The sequence below is a fragment of the Drosophila simulans genome, chromosome 2R, assembly GCF_016746395.2.
Source record: "Drosophila simulans strain w501 chromosome 2R, Prin_Dsim_3.1, whole genome shotgun sequence".
Taxonomy (NCBI): domain Eukaryota; kingdom Metazoa; phylum Arthropoda; class Insecta; order Diptera; family Drosophilidae; genus Drosophila; species Drosophila simulans.
In genome coordinates this window covers 18,142,862-18,161,331 of record NC_052521.2, presented here as the reverse complement: position 1 = coordinate 18,161,331, position 18,470 = coordinate 18,142,862, and the positions used below count along the sequence as shown (strand labels likewise).

The window sequence follows — 18,470 nt, the reverse complement described above, 5'->3', positions numbered from 1 at the left end:
GTATTTTTTTAGTGACTGCCCGTCGCTGGCCATTTTTAGCAGCTCTTCGCTGCGAATGGCAATGGCGCTGTTATCGATAAATCGACCATCCCTATTGGCACGATGATAGTGGGTTTTTGTTTTTTGAAATTTTATTTCACACACTCCGTACATCGGTTACAAAAATCAGGATAGACCCTTAATCAATAATTATGCATCCTTGGGATTACTTGGTCGGCTGCTTCGCTTGCTTCTCCTTCTTGGCAGCCTCGGCCTCCGCCTGTACCTTTGTGTACTTCTCGATCAGCTTCTCCACATCGGGCTTCTCCAGGACACTGTACACGGTCTTATTGTCCACACGCTGCAGCGTGGCCATCTCGACCTTCTCCGGGGTCAGCTTGGTGGTGTCCAGGGTCATGCTCAGTACCTTGATGGCCAAATCCTTGGCATCCGCCAGCGTCAGCTTAACGTTGTCCTTATCGGCCAGCTCCTGCTTCAGCATGGAGATCGCGGCACCGAAGTTGTTGCCAATGCAGGTGGCCTTCCATCCGCCGTAGTTGCCGCTGGGATCCGACTGGTACAGCTGGTAGCCGTACTTGTTATCCCATCCCATGTAGAGCAGCGAGACGCCGAAGGGACGCTTTCCGCCGTACTGGGTGTAAGCCTGTTTGATGTCGCAGAGGTGCGACACCAGCTGCTCGCAGGGAATGACCTCGCCGTAGCTAAACTGGTAACGCTGGGCAATCAGGCGCAGTTCTGAGGTTAGCACATTGGCATCGGAGGTGATGCCAGCCACCGAGCAGACCATGTTGCTGTGGGAAAACAAAGAGGCTTGGATAGTAATAGATTCATAGATAAGGTAGTGGGTAATCACGAGTATGCCCTGTGACCCTTGAATTCTTCGTCATCGTAGAAGACGAACAGGATATACTACTGGAATTTCAACTCACTCATTCAGGCGATAGATCTTCTCCGAAGGAACGGCGCTGTCCAGCAATTTGTTTGTGCTGCGGCACTCGGCGGCCAACAGGATGCCGTCCTCGGCGAGGATTCCCAGGCAGGTTCCGGCGTGCGAGATGGCCTCCATGGCGTACTCCACCTGGTACAAACGTCCCTCCGGCGAGAAGATCGTGGTGCGGGAATCATAGCGGCGCGCCTGGGAAAATACACGCAAGGCAATTACTACCACGATTGCTAGCATTCCATGGTCATCGGCCCAATGGTGGGTTTTAGACCAATACCGGTCTTCTGCGCGCGGTACTTACCATTGCTAACGAATATACCAATTTACAAGTTTATTTTGCAAAACGAACAGAATTTACTTGTCATTCAGTGTAGGGTTGCCAGACTGCCAGCCGAAGTGCGTCCAAAAGCGGTACCAGGGCTGCAAGCTAAATGGCGTTAGGGTATTTCTTTGTAGCAGGGGTGGAGTGCACATATATCCACATATCAATAAAAGGTATTAAATTAATTTCAATTTTTAAATTCTTTAACAATGAGGTTCACTAAAATATGGTAATTAGTTTAATAAACTAATTTAATTTAGAAAAATTGTATCCTTACTTCATAGCCAAAAAATTTGAAATAATACATATATAAGATATATATTTGTATATATTTATATTTAACAGAAATAGATAAGAGCAAAGATTATTTGAAATCCGTGATAAGAAAGCCAAGGACAAAAATTTCTACGATTTTTATTAAGCTTTATTAAGCTTAATAAACACTACTGCCTGTTAATTTTTAAAAGGTACCATCTCTAGTAACGTCTCTGGAACCTATCGATGTAGCCGATAAGTAATCAGCTTGTGTTGTCATTTTTTTAAAAGATGGGCGATCTGCTGAGCGTATGTACAATGATTTAATTAAAGATCAGCTTATAATCGCCATGATTGCAGAACTCGGAATTCTTCAAGAAGCTGGGAGTGGACAGCTCGAACCAGTGGATTCTGTACGATGAGCAGATGGAGATGTTCTTCAAATTCCTGTCCGGGAACATCACGGATGCAAATATCCTCACAGAGCGACAGGTTCTGGAGCGGGAGGAGATGCAGCGGCGGGGCGAGTGGCTAGGTGCTTCGGATCGCGAGCTCAAGCTTCTCCAAATCGAGGCCGAGAGTCCTGGTCTCCTCAACTACAAGCAGCAGGATGTCGACGCCTTGACCATCAGCATTGAGGCGATCGAAGATGCCTCAAGGGATTATGCTACGCTCCTCGAGGATATGATGTAAGGGAAAAGCTGTAACCTGCCTCATATATGTTCGGTTAATGTCAATTCACTTTTGCAGGACCACAAAGCACTCGATAACTAACCACCTAGGCGAGGTGGAATGCGCCACCTCCGAGCTGCAACTGAGGGAGAAGGATCTGATAGCCGAAAGCCAGTCCAAAGCCAAGCAACTGGAGGAACTGCAGCAGGAGAACTGCCGGCTAAGCGCCGAAGCCAAAAAGGCATTCACCGCCCCACAGTTGCCGCCGCTATTCATGCATCAACTGCCACTGGAGCAGTATTTCCACAAGTGCGATTCGTTCATGCAATACTTTACTCTGTATGTGAAGGAGAATTTTAAGATCCAGGACTATGATGAGTTTCAGAGCGCGGAGGCAGATCTTGGGCGTGAGAAGGCCAAGCTGGAGGACTTGGAACGTGGGTAAGCAAAGGTCATATGCTATAAAAAATGCAACTTAATTAATATGTCCGTTTTTGCAGCATCCAGTTTTATGCACTATCCTATATAAGAACAAAGGCCAAGGTGAAGGCCACGCAGTGTCTTATTGACCAGTTGGATCTTGGCAAGATTCACTGCCTCAGTTTAACGGACATGGCGCGTGAAATGCACGATCTGCAGCTGCTCAACGACTATCAACTGAGCAACACACACGATACGCTTTTAAACGATCTAACCATTCACATTCAGCAGCACACCGAGCGACGAATTGAGCTTGTTCTCTACGAGAACACTAAACTGAAGTTGGAAAGAGCTGTTCGACGTCACGAAAGCGACAAGAAGTTGACCAAAATCATCTCAGATGCTCTGTCCAACGCGGAGTTGCTGTGGATTGCGATTCAGCTGGACTGCGACAAGAAGCGCAACTGCCTGGACACTTCGGAGGAGTTGCGCGACCAAGCGCAGGCCACTTGGCAGAGAATCCAGACCATGCGCTCCATTAACGCCAGTTATCAGGGCATTTGTGCCCAGTTTGTGCAGGAGATTGCCAATTTGTTGTCAGCCCACTTGGGACAGAATATTAAGGCCACAGAGGCCAAGGCTTGTCTCTTCGAATACGAAAAGTTTGGTCGCCTGCTGTCTTACTCCTTTCAGAGCATGCTGAACCGAAAGTCCTGTGCAGCTGTCCAGGATCAACTGGCGGAACTGTAAGTTGTAATACTTAACTTTGATATATATCGATTAAGCAATTAATATTTTTAGCAAGCGCTTGGAGCAGACCTTGCGGCCGTTTGTCTATGATTCCCCACTGGAGCAGCCCATGTTTGAGAACGTTCGCTACTTGAGCGCCATTTACAATGTCACCCAGCAACAAACTCGCCTGGATGAGTCGGGGCGATCCTTGCGAAAAGATTTCCTGGAAAATGTCGTGGGACGCATTGTAAGTATAGTAATTAACTATAAAATCATGGTAACACTTTAATATCTTTTATTCTTTTAGGAGCGGGATAAACTGTATCGCTATAGCGTAGTCCTTTGGATTTGGTTTCTAACTGAGCCGCAGCGCATGATGCATGCAATTGATGAGGTCAAAAAGGCAGCCGCTGCAGTAATTCGTCCAGGTGGTGGTCTGCACCGCAAGTGAACTTAGTTGATTTAGAATCTGGTCAGTAAATAAATGTTAAATTATTCAAAAATAAACGTTACGTGCATTTTAAGGCTTTGCTAGCCTAATAAATAGTTAACACACTAAATTTAAAGATGCTGTATATTGTGTTGTGGTATAGATTCTTAAGCAGAAACATGATTTACTTTTTCTTACGACTTTGGTAACTGTTTTCCCCCCTTTGAAAGGACATTTCCTTGGGCCATCAGATTTGGGTTCACTAAACACCGCACGAATTAAGGCAGCATCGCCTTAAAGCAGTCTACACGAGTGCCACCAAAGAGAAGCATTAATTGCTGGAGGCACGCGACGGCGTTTCCAAGCGATTACCATTCAGATTTGGCCAAGGAGCAACAAGTGAGGCCATAAAACCTTGCTCGCCTAACCTAGAGATTCACTTTCCGTCCAGACGAAGCCATTTGCGCGCCGATTTGCAGGACTCTCATTGGCTGCCGGCGTTCGGGCTGCAGGACGAGTTTGGCCGAGCAGAGGTCCTTGCGGATATAAAAGGACCAACAGTTGTGGCCACTGGTTCACTCGATTATCGCGCTTCGGGCCATCTTTCCCCTCTTGACTTCCGGTAATACAATTGGATAAAGTGAAGTGTGTGTGCAGTGTTTTATTTTTCAAAAAACCTTAAAAAGTGTTTCTACAGAACATTAAATATTTGGACTGCTTTAAGGACTTTAAATTTAAAGGAGTACAGCAAAGATGTGGAAACATTTTAAAGCTTTAAATGGATAATTACTCGCACCTCATTAACGCTTAGTGCCATTTGAATTAATTTCAAATTTATATGTGACCCTTAAAACTGAAGTGCTGCTCTGCGAATTTGAAGATCTGGACAGATTTTTGGGTTAAAAAGGATATAAAGTCAGTGAATGGGATTTAATATTCATACTGCATGGACTATAAGAGAATTTATGTCGTAATTCTGCTTTAAATTTTAGTAATTTAAAAACTTTAGGTTTTGAATGTGTAGTGGAATTTTAAGGAACAATATTTTGCTAATAATTACCTAATTTAGATAAATTCTCTATAAAATAAAGTATTTATTCTTAGGTTCAGACTTATTGGATATTTTGTGTTTAATAGTTAGACGACTCCACGAAATGCACCTGCTTGGGATCAGCATCCACGTCTTCTTCCTGATGTTCGCCAACTGCTTTAGTGCACATCCCAATCCCAGGCGCAATGAGATTACCTGGGATGATCTGAACAAGGATATTAGTCTGGACTCCACTACATCCTTGGTGGGGTTCAATGCCAGTGATGCGGGCCTAGAGCAAAGAATGTACGAGAGGAGCAGGGAATCCAAGTCCCCGCAGCTTTCTAGATACACAGAGGTGGGTGAAATGAGCTCCACAATGCGTGTCTACAACGTTGGCGTTCTGATGGCTTCTCATTTGGGTAAGTGCTCTGTTAGTTGACTCCGGATTTGATGGCTCATCAATTGGACTAGATTCTCCATTCGATTTGGAGCGTTGTGGACCAGCCGTGGATTTGGCCTTGGATGAGATCAACAAGGTGTTCCTGAAGCCTCACAACATAACACTACTGAAAAAGAAGGGAAGGTTGGTACATCTATCTCTGTGAGTTTTACTCGTACCACCTATCAAGTTTCTGTCTATGTTAGCTATCCATCCTGTTCGGGTGCTCGAGCACCTGGACTGGCTGCGGACATGTACTTCCAGGACGACGTAATCGCGTTTATTGGACCAGCCTGCGCCTTTGCCCTTGAGCCGGTGGCACGTTTGGCCGCCTATTGGAACAAGCCCATCATCACCGGCATGGGAGATCAGGTGAGAGCACCGGATTCAGGGCCAGCATACCCAAGTCGCGTGTCAGCACACGCAGCACGCCGCTTTTAATAATGTGGCCTCCAGCCTGAGCGCCAGACTAATCCACATCCCCTTGTGCCACATCCAGAAGTAATCACATTTAGCCAACTTAATTGTGCTGGTCGTACTCTTGACATTGGCAATTAAATGCTTTTTGGCCCGCTCTTTAATTTGCATTTAAGTTTGCCCGTATTATTGACAAATGGCAATCTCCCCCTATTTCGCCCACCTGCTGCTAGCCGCCTTCCTCGGAAGGTGAGCTGACGGTCACTTCCGGAATCCTGGGAAGGATACACAAGTGGAAGAACGAGAATACGGTAAGTTTTGCGCAGGGAAGTTCATGGATTACAAAGTAAAAAACGAAGGTAGTTTAAATTAAATAACATTTCATCTCTGGCCTGGTTTTCCGGCTTGTTCCGCTCCTGATCCTTGCAGGGTATGTTCAAGGACAAGTCCAAGTACCCGACGCTCACCCGGATGTCCTACTGCCAGTGCCGACTCATACTGGTTTTCGCCAGCGTCATTCGGCAGTTCAACTGGAATCACGTGGCCCTGCTGGTGGACAGATCGGAGCTCTTCTCGTGGACGGTGGGAAAGAATCTGGAGTACGGTCTGCGGCAGGAGGGACTCTTGAGCTTCGTCAAGGAGCTCAACGGCAACGAGGAGGAGGTTTATGAAAACTATCTAAAGGACGCCAGCATGTATGCAAGAGGTAAGATTTGGTGGGTTAGAAGGACATACACAGGCTTTCAACTTTCCTGCTTAGTGGTCATCCTGTCGGTTCGCGGCGTTCTGGTGCGAAAATTCATGTTGGCAGCCCATAGCCTGGGCATGACCAATGGCGAGTGGGTGTTCCTGGACGTGGAGATCTTTCAGAGCGAGTACTGGGGCGACAAGGGTTGGGAGATGAAGGATGAGCACGATGCCAAGGCGCGGAAGGCATACGAAGCCCTTCTAAGGGTCAGTCTCCTGCAGCCGACCAGTCCCAAGTTCCAGGACTTTGCCGACAATGTGAGGGAGAATGCGCTCTACGATTACAACTACACGTTTGGCGAGGGCGAGGAGGTGAACTTCTTCATTGGAGCCTTCTACGATGGCGTCTACCTGCTGGGAATGGCCTTGAACGAGACCCTCACCGAGGGTGGTGACATCCGGGATGGGGTCAACATCACCAGGCGGATGTGGAATCGCACCTTCGAAGGAATCACGGGACACGTGCGCATCGACGACAACGGTGACCGGGATGCGGATTACTCCATTCTCGATCTGGATCCCATCAATGGAAAGTTCTCCGTTGTGGCCCATTATTCCGGTGTTCACAAGTAAGAGTATCTTAGCCAAGTTTTAAGGAATGGTAAAATATCTTTATAATTATTTTCTGTAGAGTATATTCGGCTGTTCATGGCAAGAAGATACATTGGCCTGGTGGTCGTGAGGAGCCACCGCCGGATGTGCCACCCTGTGGCTTCCTGGGCAACTCTACAGACTGTGTCGGAAACTGTAAGATACTTCCGAGAATATAAGACATATATATCATATATTATATGTATCCTTATGACAGTTTCTACCATTATGTACTCTTTGTTTGGATTGCTCCTTTTCCTGGGTCTGGTTTTTCTGGTCATCTGTCTTCTGCAAAAGTAAGTAACTCCACTTGGTATCATTATTTGGTTTATTTATTCTGACTCCGATTTCAGGCAGATGAAGCTCAGCAAGGAGCTTAACAATATGTCCTGGCGAGTGCGACCCGATGATGTTCTGATCGAGATGGGTGGCATGTTTGGTTCGAAGGGAGGCTTACAGCGCCTGGATGTGGAGAACATCTCGCTGCAGCAGTTCGGTATCCACTCGGGACGTGCCTCGATAGCCAGCTTCACGTCGCTGCCGCCGCAAGTGTACACCACCATTGGCCAGTTCAAGGGCGAACGAGTGGCCATCAAAAAGGTGAACGTGAAGAAGGTGGACCTGACGCCGCAGCTCCTCTGGGAGATCAAGCAGGCGCGGGATGTGAGCCACGAGAATACGGTGCGTTTCGTGGGCGCCTGCATCGATCTGCCGCGTCCCACCGTGCTCATCCTCACCGAATATTGCTCGAGGGGCAGTCTGAAGGATGTGCTGGAGAACGAGGCCATCGAACTGGACTGGAACTTCCGCATGTCTCTCATCCACGACATCGTCAAGGGCATGAACTATCTGCACAACAGCGATGTGGCTGCCCATGGAAAGCTGAGGTCCTGCAATTGCCTGATCGACGGACGATTCGTCCTCAAGATCTCCGACTTCGGACTGAGAACCCTGACCACGCCGTCTGATTTTGTGCGGGATCAGAACTACTACCTCAGTGAGTTTCAGAGACATAAAATCAGTTTCCCCCATATTACTTAGTTGTACAAATCCTTGCAGAGCTCTTGTGGATTGCCCCCGAACTGCTTCCACTGACCACCATACCCGGTTGTTGTCCAGCCACGCAGCGCGGCGATGTGTACTCCTTTGGCATTATTCTGGAGGAGATTGTTAACCGTGGTGGACCCTACCAGGAGGCGCGCCAGCAGATGGACGTTCACACGATCCTGCACAAGGTGCGCCAGTGTAATGGATTCCGTCCGCTCATCAGAGAGCGCGAGTGTCCTCCTGATTTGCTGGAGCTGATGGAGAAGTGCTGGGCAGACAACCAGGAGGAGCGACCCACTTTCTCCACCATACGCAGTAATATCCGCACCATAATGAAGTATGTGTCCTTAGTATCTTATCTTGGTATCTTAGTTATAACTAATTTTAAACACATGCAGAGGCTTCTGTGAGAATTTAATGGATGATTTACTGAATCGCATGGAGCAGTATGCCAACAATCTCGAGAGTCTCGTGGAGGAGAAAACCCGCCAGTTGAGCTTGGAAAAGCAGCGCACCGAGGAGCTGCTCTACCAGATCCTGCCGCGTCCTGTGGCCCAGCAACTGATGGCCGGCGATCTCGTGGAACCGGAGGAGTTTAGCAGCGTGACCATATACTTTAGTGACATCGTTGGCTTCACCGAACTGTGCGCCCGCAGCAGTCCCATGGACGTGGTCAACTTCCTGAACGACTTGTATAGCACCTTTGACCGGATCATTGGCTTCTACGACGTCTACAAAGTGGAAACGATTGGTGATGCCTATCTGGTGGTTTCCGGACTGCCGGAGCCCAATGGTGACAAGCATGCCCGTGAGATTGCTCTAATGGCCCTGGACATCCTACGAGCAGTTAGCTCCTTCAATCTTCGCCATAAGCCGGAATACAAGATACAGATTCGCATTGGCATGCATTCGGGATCCGTGTGCGCCGGAGTCGTGGGCAAGAAGATGCCGCACTACTGTTTGTTTGGCGACACGGTCAACACGGCGTCGAGAATGGAGAGCACTGGCCAGCCGGGCAAGATACACGTGTCCTCGGCCACCAAGGCCATCCTGGACAAGTTCGGCACCTTCCAAATGGAGCAGCGCGGCGATGTCGAGCTGAAGGGCAAGGGCACGGTCACCACCTACTGGCTGAATAGCACCTCCGAGGGCGAGGCACGTCCTCCGACCCCGCAGATCCTGACCACCGACGAGGTGCCGTTCCCGCTGCTCTTCGCCGGCATGGGAAAGTAGTCATTCTAGTTTTGATCGCCTACAAGTCAGTATTATTTAAGGGCCTCACAGAAGTCCCATCCACAATTATATTCGAAAATATATTGTTTATGTGGAGAAAACTACTGTAACTTCATTTAACGCACTTACCTGATAAAACTTTTCTTAGAAAAATATTTTATACTCTATTTAATTAAAAAGAACAATCGCTTTTAATGTTTTACAAATAACTGATTTTATCCTTTATGCGCGGGAAAAGCGTAGTGAAAAGCTCTTGAAATTGGCATGATATACGGTCACATATCCTGGGAGGAAGCTTTTCATCCGTTTTTCCAGCTCCGGCGCCATCAGCTGTTCGAGCTGAAAGCGCTTTTCCGCGGGGGAGGAAATCGGTATTTGCGCATAGCCGAAGAAAAAGGAATAGGCACAAAAACAAAGTTCTCGAAAAGCGGAAAATAAAAAGTTAAATGAGTCCTTCAGCCAAGCCAATTGCACATTGAGTATGAGCAACAATCATCCTTGGAGGGATCTGCTGATGAAGCCAGTGTGGTCCAAGGAGCGCGGTCATGTAGATGCAGTGTAGATACCCGGGTGGACAAACAGATACAGATACACACACCATCAGAATCTAGCGAATCGCGAGCACATCCTGCACACTCGCCATGAAGGTGTTCCGGCTGCGTCTGGTCAAGCTGTTGCTGCTCGGATTCCTGCTGGCCAATCTGGTGTTTCTCTATTACACGTGGAACACGCTGCTCTGGCGGCGGATAAGTAGGGCTCTTTCCGGAGAATCCCTGCCGGCAGAGGAACCGCCAAAGGCCGCCAAGCTGTCGCCCAAGGAGAAGCTGCGCAATGCCAACAAACACATACGCAAGTCCATCACCATCGTGTTCTATGGCCACTACAACTTCGAGCAGGATCTGAAGGCATCGATCGACAGCATCCTGGACGTGATACCCAACATGCCCATCCTTGTGCTCCAGGATGGCGGTGCCGAGTATGCCTATCCGCCGGTCAACTACGAGCGTAACCTAACCGCCGGTGAGGAGCGCACCGTGCTGTTCCAGAGTCTGTCCTTCGATGTGCGGCGCACGCGGCATGAGCTGAATCCCTTGGCCTCCATTCGGACCAAGTACGTCCTCATCATGCCGGACGGGGTGCGGCTGAGCAGCAAGAACATCCTGCAGAAGATTCTGCGTGAGATCAACTCCATGGGTCTGCCTGGTCAGCCCAAGGAGCAGCGACCTCCAGTTCCGCCGGAGCAGTTGGTGCGACGCATGGTGCTAGTACCCTTCGCCGGCAATCTGAAGTCCTTCAGCAGCTGCGTCAAGATGAACCTGGATCTGCCCGACTGGACACTGGAGCTGGTGGCCACCAACGATACGAGACGATGTGATTTGGTGGGTGAAAATAAGGGATATAGCTTATGAGTTGGAAAAATAATGTATGTTCTAAACAGTTTCTGCAGAAGCACGCGATCCTGTTGGATGCAGCTGCTCTGGGAGCCATGCCAGAGCCCTTCTCCCTGCCCTTTCCGGAAATGCTCTACATGCAGGCCAAGATAGCCAATCTCTCGGTGAGTACTTCCTTATGCTTGTTTCCCAGCGCCAGTAACAACCGAAATCCTGTCCAGACCACGGTGTTCCCGCAAGCCTTTCAGGAGGGACGGCGTCTGTTCGCCTCCTTCCACACCAAACAGCGGAGGATGGACCTGCGCCGTCGCCAGTTCCGTGAGATGTACAAGAAACTGCAGATCAAGCGGATCGTGAGAAGGGCATACAGGGTGCCAGGAAAGGCTCAGGCCCGGGAGGTGTGGGGTCAGGGACACGGCTTGGTCCTGGACGGCCAGTTCTCGTCCTCGAACACCTCGCTGCCCCTAATCACCGACATCGATCTGTTCGGCTGCGAGCGGACCACCAAGTCCTGCATAGGTAGTGTGTATAACGAGAGACCTTACTACTCTTACCTGGGCAAGCACACGCCACCCTGCTGCCTGGACAAGCTGAGGACGACCTTCAACCATGTGCTGGAGGAGTTCGAGAACGTGGGCATACGCTACTGGCTGGACAATCGAGCCCTGCAGAGCGCCATTGAAACCAATCACCTGTCTCCGGATGCCTATGACATCGACATTAGCTTCAATGTCCAGGACCTGGAGCGATCCAATGCGATGAAGAAGTCGCAAAGCAAGCCCTATGTGGACAACGAGGGATTCTATTGGATTAAGGCCACCGATGGCCATCATTTCCGCGTCCAGTTCTCCAAGCCCAACCAGGTGGGCGTCAATCTACTGCCCTATTCCATCAGTGGAACGGAGGCGAAGGCCAGTGGCTTCTTCGGCTGGAAGGCCAGAAGCTTCTCGGCGGACTACCTGCATCCGATGTCCACGGTGCTCTTTCTGGGCAAGAGCGTTATGTGCCCAAACAATGTGCTGGAGTATCTGGAGGAGAAGCGCATCCGGGTGAAGTCCGCCGACTTGGATGCGGATGAGGATTGAGGCAGCTTAAAAACACAAAATGTCGCTTACTCACTGAAGTGAAGTGTTTGTGAAAAAGATATTTTCATTTTTTTTTTTTGCTAAAAACTGAGATTATTAACGAAATCGTGATTATTAAGGAATTATAGGATGCAGCCAATTAAAGTAAGTTATTAGTTCAGATTCTTGATATTAATGTTGTTTAAAAATCAATGTACTAATCATCTGACTGAACGAACAATCCCTACAAATTTCATTTAAATGAAATATCTTTTAAAGTACAATGTTTTTCTATTAGCATTATAATATCTCCTAAACTTACGATCCTAAGATCTACAAAAGCTACTTTAAAACGGATTTGACTGTAGTTGTTTCTATAATTTATATCGTTTTTAAGCATATATACAATTTTGTGACTATATACATTGCTTCTAAGTTCCTTTTGTTGGTTGATAGCAAATTTTTGTTAGATGGATAGGAACATAGAGTAACACAAGACGGATGAATCAGGATTCTTTCAGAACCAGCAGATAATCTATATGTGTAAAATATAATACATCAACTCTAAAAACAGTCTGGTACTTCTTCTGGGATTGGTTAAAAGATGGGAATTAACTTCGCACGGTTGTGGCTGCATCGGGCACCACATTTGAACCTTCCGGAAGTTCCCGCACCAGGGAAAGCAGCTTCTCCAGCTTGCCAATCTGCAGGGTGTTCTGGTCGAGATACAGCTGCTTCTTCGGCGGCTTGACCATCATCCGGAGATTGGGCGATAGCTTTAGCGAAGTGGTGACGCCCCTAAATATACAAATGGGAATATTTTAACATATATATATAATGAATACTTGGGATGGTGCTTACTTCTCATCGCCCACCACAATGAAGGCGAGCTTCTCGTTGAAGGATAACCTGGTGAGCTTGTTCTTCCGCTTGGGCACCACAGCCTGGATGCAGATGGCCTTGTACTTATTCACATTTAGGTCGAAAACGTGGACCTTGCCCTCGGTGGTCACCGCCGCGAAGACGGTGCTCGAGTAAGGTGCCCACTTGACATCGCCCACGGCAGCACCCAGATCGAAAATGAAGAGCGGATCTGCACGCATATCCTCCCACACCTTAACCATCCAGTCGGCGCCACAGGATACGAAGATGTTGCTGTTGAAGCGATTGAAGTCAATGCGATAGACGGACATGTTGTGGGCATAGTAGGTCATCAGGTACTTGGAGCTGAACGCCGTGCTGCACTTGTAGATGTAGCCACACTCGGTGCCCACCAGGAATACCTTGTTATCCACTGGATGGAACACCATGCAGGATCCTCCGCTCTTCAGCGTGACCTTAGTGCCATCTGGACCGTCTACCAGTCCATTTTCGCGGTACAATGTGATGATGGTGGTGACCCACAGTTTGTTCTGCATGAGTATCCAGTTGAAGACGCGTCCATCGGAGGACACCGAAAAGAAGTTCACCTCGCCATCGGCCATGTCCAGACCCCACTTGATCTGCCACACGCACTCGCCGTGCTTGCAGTTGACTCCTCGGGACACATAAAGTGGCTCCTTGCAGTCCTCGCGCAGATTGTAGACCGCCACATTGCCGTCATAGAGACCGATTACGGCCAGAAAAGGATACGTTGGATGGATGTCACAGCACATGACCCCACAGTCGGTTTGAACTGAAAGAGATGAAAAGGAATGATCCATGAGTTCTAGATGAAGGATTGGCCGGACTAGGACCTACTTATGTAGTCCGGGAATGAGGGATTCTTAACAGTGAACAGACACAAGTAACCCTCGTTGGTCTGCTTCATGAAGTCATCTGCGGAGGAGGAGGAGAAACCATAATATATGAGCAGTCAAGAGGGCACAATTTCAATATTTACGAGATCCGAAACAGACGGCGAAGAGATCATAGTAGCTCGGATTGAACAGGATGTCGGTGACGTTCATCTTCTTGGTCTTGTCGTACTGGAACTTCCAGAGTGGCAGCAGATTGCCCTCACCCTCGCGAAACTCATCGGCCGGATCCTCCCAGTAGCGATAGTCGTGGGCGATGTCATCGTAGATATTCTGATTGATCATACGCTCGAGTATCTGCCAGCACTTGAGATACTTCTTGTTGAGCTGCTCGGCGATGGCCGACTTGTCCCGGAACTTCTTCTCCCTCTTGCCGCGCTTGCGATCCTCCTTCTTGGTGCCGTCCTTCTGGGACTCCGCAAAGTTCTCCATATAGGAATCATAGATGACCCACTGCAGTACATTGCCCCCAAACTGGGAACGGGGTGGGGGTATGGTCTGGGTGTCTACATTCTAAGAGGAGGAATGGTATTCAGGTGAAATGGAATGAATATGAAAAACTTGTATTACTTACCCTTTTAGGATTTGTGTAGGTGAGGGCACCTCGTTCGCAGTAGTTGAACTGGTTGATTAGTTTGCGTTTCTTGGATGAAACGGCCGCCGCTTGCTGGGCGGGCTCATCGTCCTCCTGGCGGGCAGCAGCACCCTCTCCCTCGCCTTCGCCCTCGCCCTCGTCGCCTTCGGTGCCCTTGGCCTCCTCGTCGTCCTCCTCCTCGACATCTTCGTCTTCTGCGGCTGCGTCCTTTGCGCTTCATGAGTACCAAGGATTCAAATGAATGGGTTTTTATGACTTGGTTGCACTACTTACGTGGCGCCATCATCATCCTCCTCGCCCTCTCCCTCCTCACCGTCGACGTTATCCGTTTCGCGCTGCTCCACCACAGTGTAGTTTGGCATGGGCAGTGGGTAGCCAATCTCGTCGGACTCCTCGATCTGACGCCGACCCTCTTCGGAATCCACGTGAAGTGAGTTGCCGGCAAAGGCGATTAGGGTGACAGTGTTGCCGGTCACTGGAGCCGGAACGAACTCGCCCTCCTTGAAGCTGTAGACCACGAGATTGCGAACAATGTTGGTGTTGGTGGGAGTCAGCACCTTGGTGATCTCCTCGCCCAGTTCCGCCTCTGTGAGATCGAGCTGGTCATCGGGCTTGAGCAGCTGGCGGGACTTCATCCAGGCATCGAAGTCATCGGCATCGCCGCCACCACCGCCGGGGCCATCTGTCTTGTTCTTGGATGTCCTCAGCTGGGGAAATTGGATCAACAGTATGACTAACTCTCTGAACAGGTGGAGAGTATGGACTTTTCCAGAGTGTGGTGCATGCAACATTCCACTGAAGGTGCCACAAAAAAGAAACGAAGCTAGGAGCGGGATCCTTGGGAGTGGCCACTTACCTGACTCGACAGCCAACATGGACTACCTTAAGATGTGGGTGCAAACTAGTTTTTGGGACAGGTGTGGGGAGGAATCATGAGAGAGGAGAACCAAGCAGTATGCGGCATGCGACTTGAAAGTAGATATATACATATATCCAAAAATCGGTTGATAGGGACAAATCCCAACGGAGGCGTTACCTCGTCGCCATCACATTCGCTCTGGCTGGCGATCTCAGGATCCTCCACAGGATCGCCGGTTCCCGCGGCACTCGCAACCTCTGACATTGCGATGGGCTATATATGATCTATGATCTGTGGTCTGAGATGGAGAGCTACGACTACGAGTTCAGATTTAGTTTCGAGAAAACGACTACGGGTTGTATTTACAAGTCGGAACATATGGAAAGATATCGATTATATATATAGTACGTTAGACACAAACAGGCACTTGTGGTATTTACAGATCCCTACAGTGCAGTGAGTTTCAGAACCAGATATTATAGTAAATATACAAGCTAATTCCATTTAGGAAGCTATACGAATGGGGATGGATGTCATCGTCATCCTGCTGCACTGATTCTGAGACGCACTGCAGCCACACTCACAGGCACACAGATCTACTCGGTTAGCTAAGAGTTGCTAGTGGGTATGCAATCTAGTGGTCATATACCGCCATGGCCTTGTTGGCTAGCTTCCACATCCTGGTAGGTATTTAAATTTCTTTCGGGGCGAGAAGGAACTGAGTTCGGAAATGTTAGCCGGGAAATCTGCGCGGCGAGAACGGCGAGCCAAGACTGAGGCCAGACCCAAAATAAAGGAGCCTCAGCTCTTGGAGCCAAGACATTCGTGATGACGTTCGCCACGTCAGCGGCCTCTTCACCGGCGAAGGCGAACAACTTTCCGGCCTGACGTCACAAACAGGATGAGGTGGAATAAACAAATTGCACACACAACTCGATTAGCAGGTTCTGGGAAATGGGGGAAAAGGATGTGGGGTATAACAGCGGGCCAGATTGGCTCTTACATAAAAACATATTTATTTTGATGTGCATCCAAATGGATAAGGTGAGCCTAGGGTCGTATACCTGAGTGATTTATCGACTCTTTTATTGCGTTGCGCCTGATGAGCCTTCGACACTCACATCCTGCAAATTCCAGTCCCCATGGGCCCAATAGCCAAATAAATTGGTAGCTGTAACTAAATTGCAAGGACCCGATCGCTCTGTCTCCGCATTTTGCAGCTTGGCACGCACATGGTGGCAGCTACTCATCCGCTACTCCTTCGCCGGAGCGCCGGATGGGTCCGGAAATTGCAAATTATGTTCCGTGACAAAGTTCCATCAAGGAGAGCTGCCTGACGGAGCCAGCTTTCAGGCAAACTTATTAAAAAGTAAGCGCAAATAGGCGCAAACAAGTTTTAAACACAAAAATAGACGTTGTGCCGCAGCAAGGACCTCGATTTTCGCCACTACGCTGCCAGCTTTCGTGGCGAAAGGATGTGTGCTCGTGCGGAGTGTAAGGTGCACCGAGTGGAGGATAGATAAGGGTATTTAAGTGCGGTGTTATCCATTCTGTACTTACTTTCCCCTTCACCTGCTTGCCGTCGCCTTTTCCCGGTTTTGTTGCCATTTCACTGGCGATTTCTTCGGTTTTTTTCACAGAAAATCTTCTAGTTTTTTTAAAGAACTTTATGCCTGAAATTTAAAAAACTCGTTTCAACAACTGAAATTGTGTTTGTGATTTTTGTTTGCTTTCCTGACTGCGACCTCAAAGATGTTTTGATGCGTGCGTATTTCACAAAATCACAGCCAACTGAGCGTTAGCTTTACGTAATCCTTTGGGGAAGGACCTTTCTGCCAATCCTTTGCTATAATGGCTTTGTTTGTTTCAGTTTCTATAGAAATTTGGCCATCGACCTACGCACTCGGTTACCATCGCCATTTGCATATCGATTAGATACAGGAAAGGTCCTTTAACAAAGGCAAGTCCTGCCATTTTTTTGGTAACAGTCCTTCCAAGGAGTTGGTAAACTAAATGGGAAATTTGAATATACTTTGATCAACTTTATCCAATCAGTTTAATTGTTATGTCTTATGGCGTTTTATATAAAATATAATATATATACCAAGTAAACATTTTCATTTCCTGTTTAGATCCAGCCGGATAAAGATATCCCTGATATCAACACAGGTATAAGTTTAGTACTACTTCAATGTTCAATGATATATACGTTTATATTGTAAGTGCTTAACTTCCGCTTCAAATTCCCTTTTATAGAGAAATATGTTTAATATATTATATAATAAATTCAATTTAATTAAAAACTTTTCCATTTCTTCATTCATAAAGATATTTGTTGAATAAACTTCAATAGATTAAGAGCAGTGCTTAACTAAATGTTGCACTAATTAATCAGCTAATCATCTTACGAGTTTCGATTTGCATACATAAATTATGGAAACAGATGCTCCACATGCAGCTGGATGCACCGATCTTGGTCCGCCGAAACAAAGCGGCCTCATTAAGATCCAGAGATTGTAATCAATCCAAGGGTCGCCATAGAGTAATGAAGTAGCGGTGGTCATGTGAATGGATCCGCTGTGGTGACGAGCGCTTTGATTGGAACGCCTCTGGATGCGACATGCATACCAATTAGTGGCGAGTGTTACATTTGGCTGGGCTCTGGTGGACACCGCGTCGGGCGGAATTGGGCAATGCGAATCGGTGGCGATGGGATATTGCAACAGAGTACAAGACCTGGGAGCGATTGCAAATCGCTGGGCAGTCGGACATGGGAGGCAGTGCCATCGATGGGCCTGCAGTTGGCCGAATTTATTCAAATCAGTTGGATTCCGCGTGGGGAAGCGTATAGGTGTCGTCGTCTGCTCGGTGATCTTGTTGTCAATTGCAATGTGCAAATACGTCTTAATTGCTGCACTGGCCGTAATGGTAAGTGGTCAATTAAAGCAGCCATGCAGCCACCATAATCAGCCCATTAACATTGCCCTTGGCTGAACACAGTGCTCCTCGGTGCGAGTCCAAGCCACGCTGCACGATCTGCCCGGGGTCTTTGACTTCTCCAACGTGGATCTGGTGAACTTCCAGTACTTCAAGAACCTGGCATCGCAGGATCCGCGCACCGCCGCCACCGCCAGTCCACTTCTGGTGCACTTTCAGAAGAAGAAGGCGGTGCTGGACTATCTGGACCGCTTGTTCTTCGGCAACTCTCCGTTCCAGCAGCCCAGCGAGATCCCCTTCGATCCGCACTTCGGTCGCTCCTGGCGTCCGGTCTACGAGCGAAAGTTTGGCTATCGCGGGGAGCGCCTCATTGCTGCCCTGGGATCGGGGTATTCGGTGCCACAACTGCGCCACTTTGGAGCCATTCCCCGCGAGTATGGCACACCGCACTATCCCAGTTGAGTGGGAATTGCACTTCAGCGACTCTAGATAGTGTATTTATGGAATAAACTTAAGAAACGAAGCAAACAGTTCTAACGGCCATTGG

The 18,470-nt window shown here is 48.4% G+C and overlaps 6 protein-coding genes across 8 annotated transcripts; 4 read left to right on the top strand and 2 right to left on the bottom strand.

Annotated features, from left to right (window-relative positions):
• Positions 1-113: 113 nt before the first annotated feature.
• Positions 114-1,402, bottom strand: LOC6735468 (proteasome subunit alpha type-4). The gene is made up of 3 exons (XM_002082371.4): positions 1,245-1,402; positions 930-1,135; positions 114-791 (listed from the first exon to the last, which is right to left on the bottom strand). The coding sequence occupies exons 1-3, from the start codon at positions 1,245-1,247 to the stop codon at positions 206-208; spliced, it is 795 nt and encodes a 264-aa protein (XP_002082407.1). The 5' UTR covers positions 1,248-1,402; the 3' UTR covers positions 114-205.
• Positions 1,403-1,679: 277 nt separating this feature from the next.
• LOC6735467 (augmin complex subunit dgt3) lies at positions 1,680-3,906 on the top strand. The gene is made up of 6 exons (XM_002082370.4): positions 1,680-1,829; positions 1,881-2,209; positions 2,271-2,633; positions 2,693-3,358; positions 3,414-3,591; positions 3,652-3,906. Exons 1-6 carry the CDS (start codon positions 1,812-1,814, stop codon positions 3,793-3,795), a joined length of 1,698 nt encoding a protein of 565 aa, XP_002082406.1. The 5' UTR covers positions 1,680-1,811; the 3' UTR covers positions 3,796-3,906.
• Positions 3,907-4,889: 983 nt separating this feature from the next.
• LOC6735466 (atrial natriuretic peptide receptor 1) lies at positions 4,890-9,340 on the top strand. Its single transcript, XM_016181467.3, has 11 exons — positions 4,890-5,226; positions 5,279-5,390; positions 5,453-5,618; positions 5,897-5,974; positions 6,093-6,369; positions 6,424-6,979; positions 7,042-7,157; positions 7,219-7,297; positions 7,355-7,998; positions 8,061-8,385; positions 8,447-9,340. Exons 1-11 carry the CDS (start codon positions 4,929-4,931, stop codon positions 9,279-9,281), a joined length of 3,486 nt encoding a protein of 1,161 aa, XP_016028772.1. The 5' UTR covers positions 4,890-4,928; the 3' UTR covers positions 9,282-9,340.
• A 281-nt stretch (positions 9,341-9,621) lies between these two features.
• On the top strand, positions 9,622-12,307 carry LOC6735465 (fukutin-related protein). The gene is made up of 3 exons (XM_016181468.3): positions 9,622-10,660; positions 10,720-10,836; positions 10,894-12,307. Exons 1-3 carry the CDS (start codon positions 9,923-9,925, stop codon positions 11,755-11,757), a joined length of 1,719 nt encoding a protein of 572 aa, XP_016028770.1. The 5' UTR covers positions 9,622-9,922; the 3' UTR covers positions 11,758-12,307.
• A 14-nt stretch (positions 12,308-12,321) lies between these two features.
• On the bottom strand, positions 12,322-16,870 carry LOC6735464 (dynein intermediate chain 2, ciliary). 3 transcript variants are annotated; one of them, XM_016168575.3, is made up of 7 exons: positions 16,547-16,870; positions 14,401-14,834; positions 14,107-14,341; positions 13,619-14,045; positions 13,477-13,554; positions 12,598-13,411; positions 12,322-12,534 (listed from the first exon to the last, which is right to left on the bottom strand). In XM_016168575.3, the coding sequence occupies exons 1-7, from the start codon at positions 16,592-16,594 to the stop codon at positions 12,348-12,350; spliced, it is 2,223 nt and encodes a 740-aa protein (XP_016028769.1). In that variant the 5' UTR covers positions 16,595-16,870; the 3' UTR covers positions 12,322-12,347. The 3 variants fall into 3 exon arrangements, with proteins under 3 accessions (XP_016028769.1, XP_002082403.2, XP_039147494.1); XM_002082367.4 differs by having other exon boundaries at positions 14,401-14,831; XM_039291560.2 differs by lacking the exon at positions 16,547-16,870 and adding an exon at positions 15,636-15,743.
• A 403-nt stretch (positions 16,871-17,273) lies between these two features.
• LOC6735463 lies at positions 17,274-18,446 on the top strand. Its single transcript, XM_002082366.4, has 2 exons — positions 17,274-17,914; positions 17,987-18,446. The coding sequence occupies exons 1-2, from the start codon at positions 17,600-17,602 to the stop codon at positions 18,383-18,385; spliced, it is 714 nt and encodes a 237-aa protein (XP_002082402.2). The 5' UTR covers positions 17,274-17,599; the 3' UTR covers positions 18,386-18,446.
• Positions 18,447-18,470: the final 24 nt, after the last annotated feature.

Excerpts from the sequence above, each read along its gene's own strand:
- LOC6735468 (XM_002082371.4), bottom strand. Across the intron at positions 792-929 it reads AAGATCTATCGCCTGAATGA|CAACATGGTCTGCTCGGTGG; the intron begins GTGAGTTGAAAT and ends GTTTTCCCACAG.
- LOC6735467 (XM_002082370.4), top strand. Across the intron at positions 2,634-2,692 it reads CTGGAGGACTTGGAACGTGG|CATCCAGTTTTATGCACTAT; the intron begins GTAAGCAAAGGT and ends CCGTTTTTGCAG. Across the intron at positions 3,359-3,413 it reads CAGGATCAACTGGCGGAACT|CAAGCGCTTGGAGCAGACCT; the intron begins GTAAGTTGTAAT and ends TAATATTTTTAG.
- LOC6735466 (XM_016181467.3), top strand. The coding sequence starts at position 4,929 with ATGCACCTGCTTGGGATCAGCATCCACGTCTTCTTCCTGATGTTCGCC. Across the intron at positions 5,227-5,278 it reads TCTGATGGCTTCTCATTTGG|ATTCTCCATTCGATTTGGAG; the intron begins GTAAGTGCTCTG and ends CAATTGGACTAG. Across the intron at positions 5,391-5,452 it reads CTACTGAAAAAGAAGGGAAG|CTATCCATCCTGTTCGGGTG; the intron begins GTTGGTACATCT and ends TGTCTATGTTAG.
- LOC6735465 (XM_016181468.3), top strand. The coding sequence starts at position 9,923 with ATGAAGGTGTTCCGGCTGCGTCTGGTCAAGCTGTTGCTGCTCGGATTC. Across the intron at positions 10,661-10,719 it reads ATACGAGACGATGTGATTTG|TTTCTGCAGAAGCACGCGAT; the intron begins GTGGGTGAAAAT and ends TGTTCTAAACAG. Across the intron at positions 10,837-10,893 it reads CCAAGATAGCCAATCTCTCG|ACCACGGTGTTCCCGCAAGC; the intron begins GTGAGTACTTCC and ends AATCCTGTCCAG.
- LOC6735464 (XM_016168575.3), bottom strand. The coding sequence starts at position 16,594 with ATGGCAACAAAACCGGGAAAAGGCGACGGCAAGCAGGTGAAGGGGAAA. Across the intron at positions 13,555-13,618 it reads CGCCGTCTGTTTCGGATCTC|ATGACTTCATGAAGCAGACC; the intron begins GTAAATATTGAA and ends CCTCCTCCGCAG. Across the intron at positions 12,535-12,597 it reads ATTGTGGTGGGCGATGAGAA|GGGCGTCACCACTTCGCTAA; the intron begins GTAAGCACCATC and ends TTGTATATTTAG.
- LOC6735463 (XM_002082366.4), top strand. The coding sequence starts at position 17,600 with ATGCGACATGCATACCAATTAGTGGCGAGTGTTACATTTGGCTGGGCT. Across the intron at positions 17,915-17,986 it reads TTGCTGCACTGGCCGTAATG|TGCTCCTCGGTGCGAGTCCA; the intron begins GTAAGTGGTCAA and ends GGCTGAACACAG.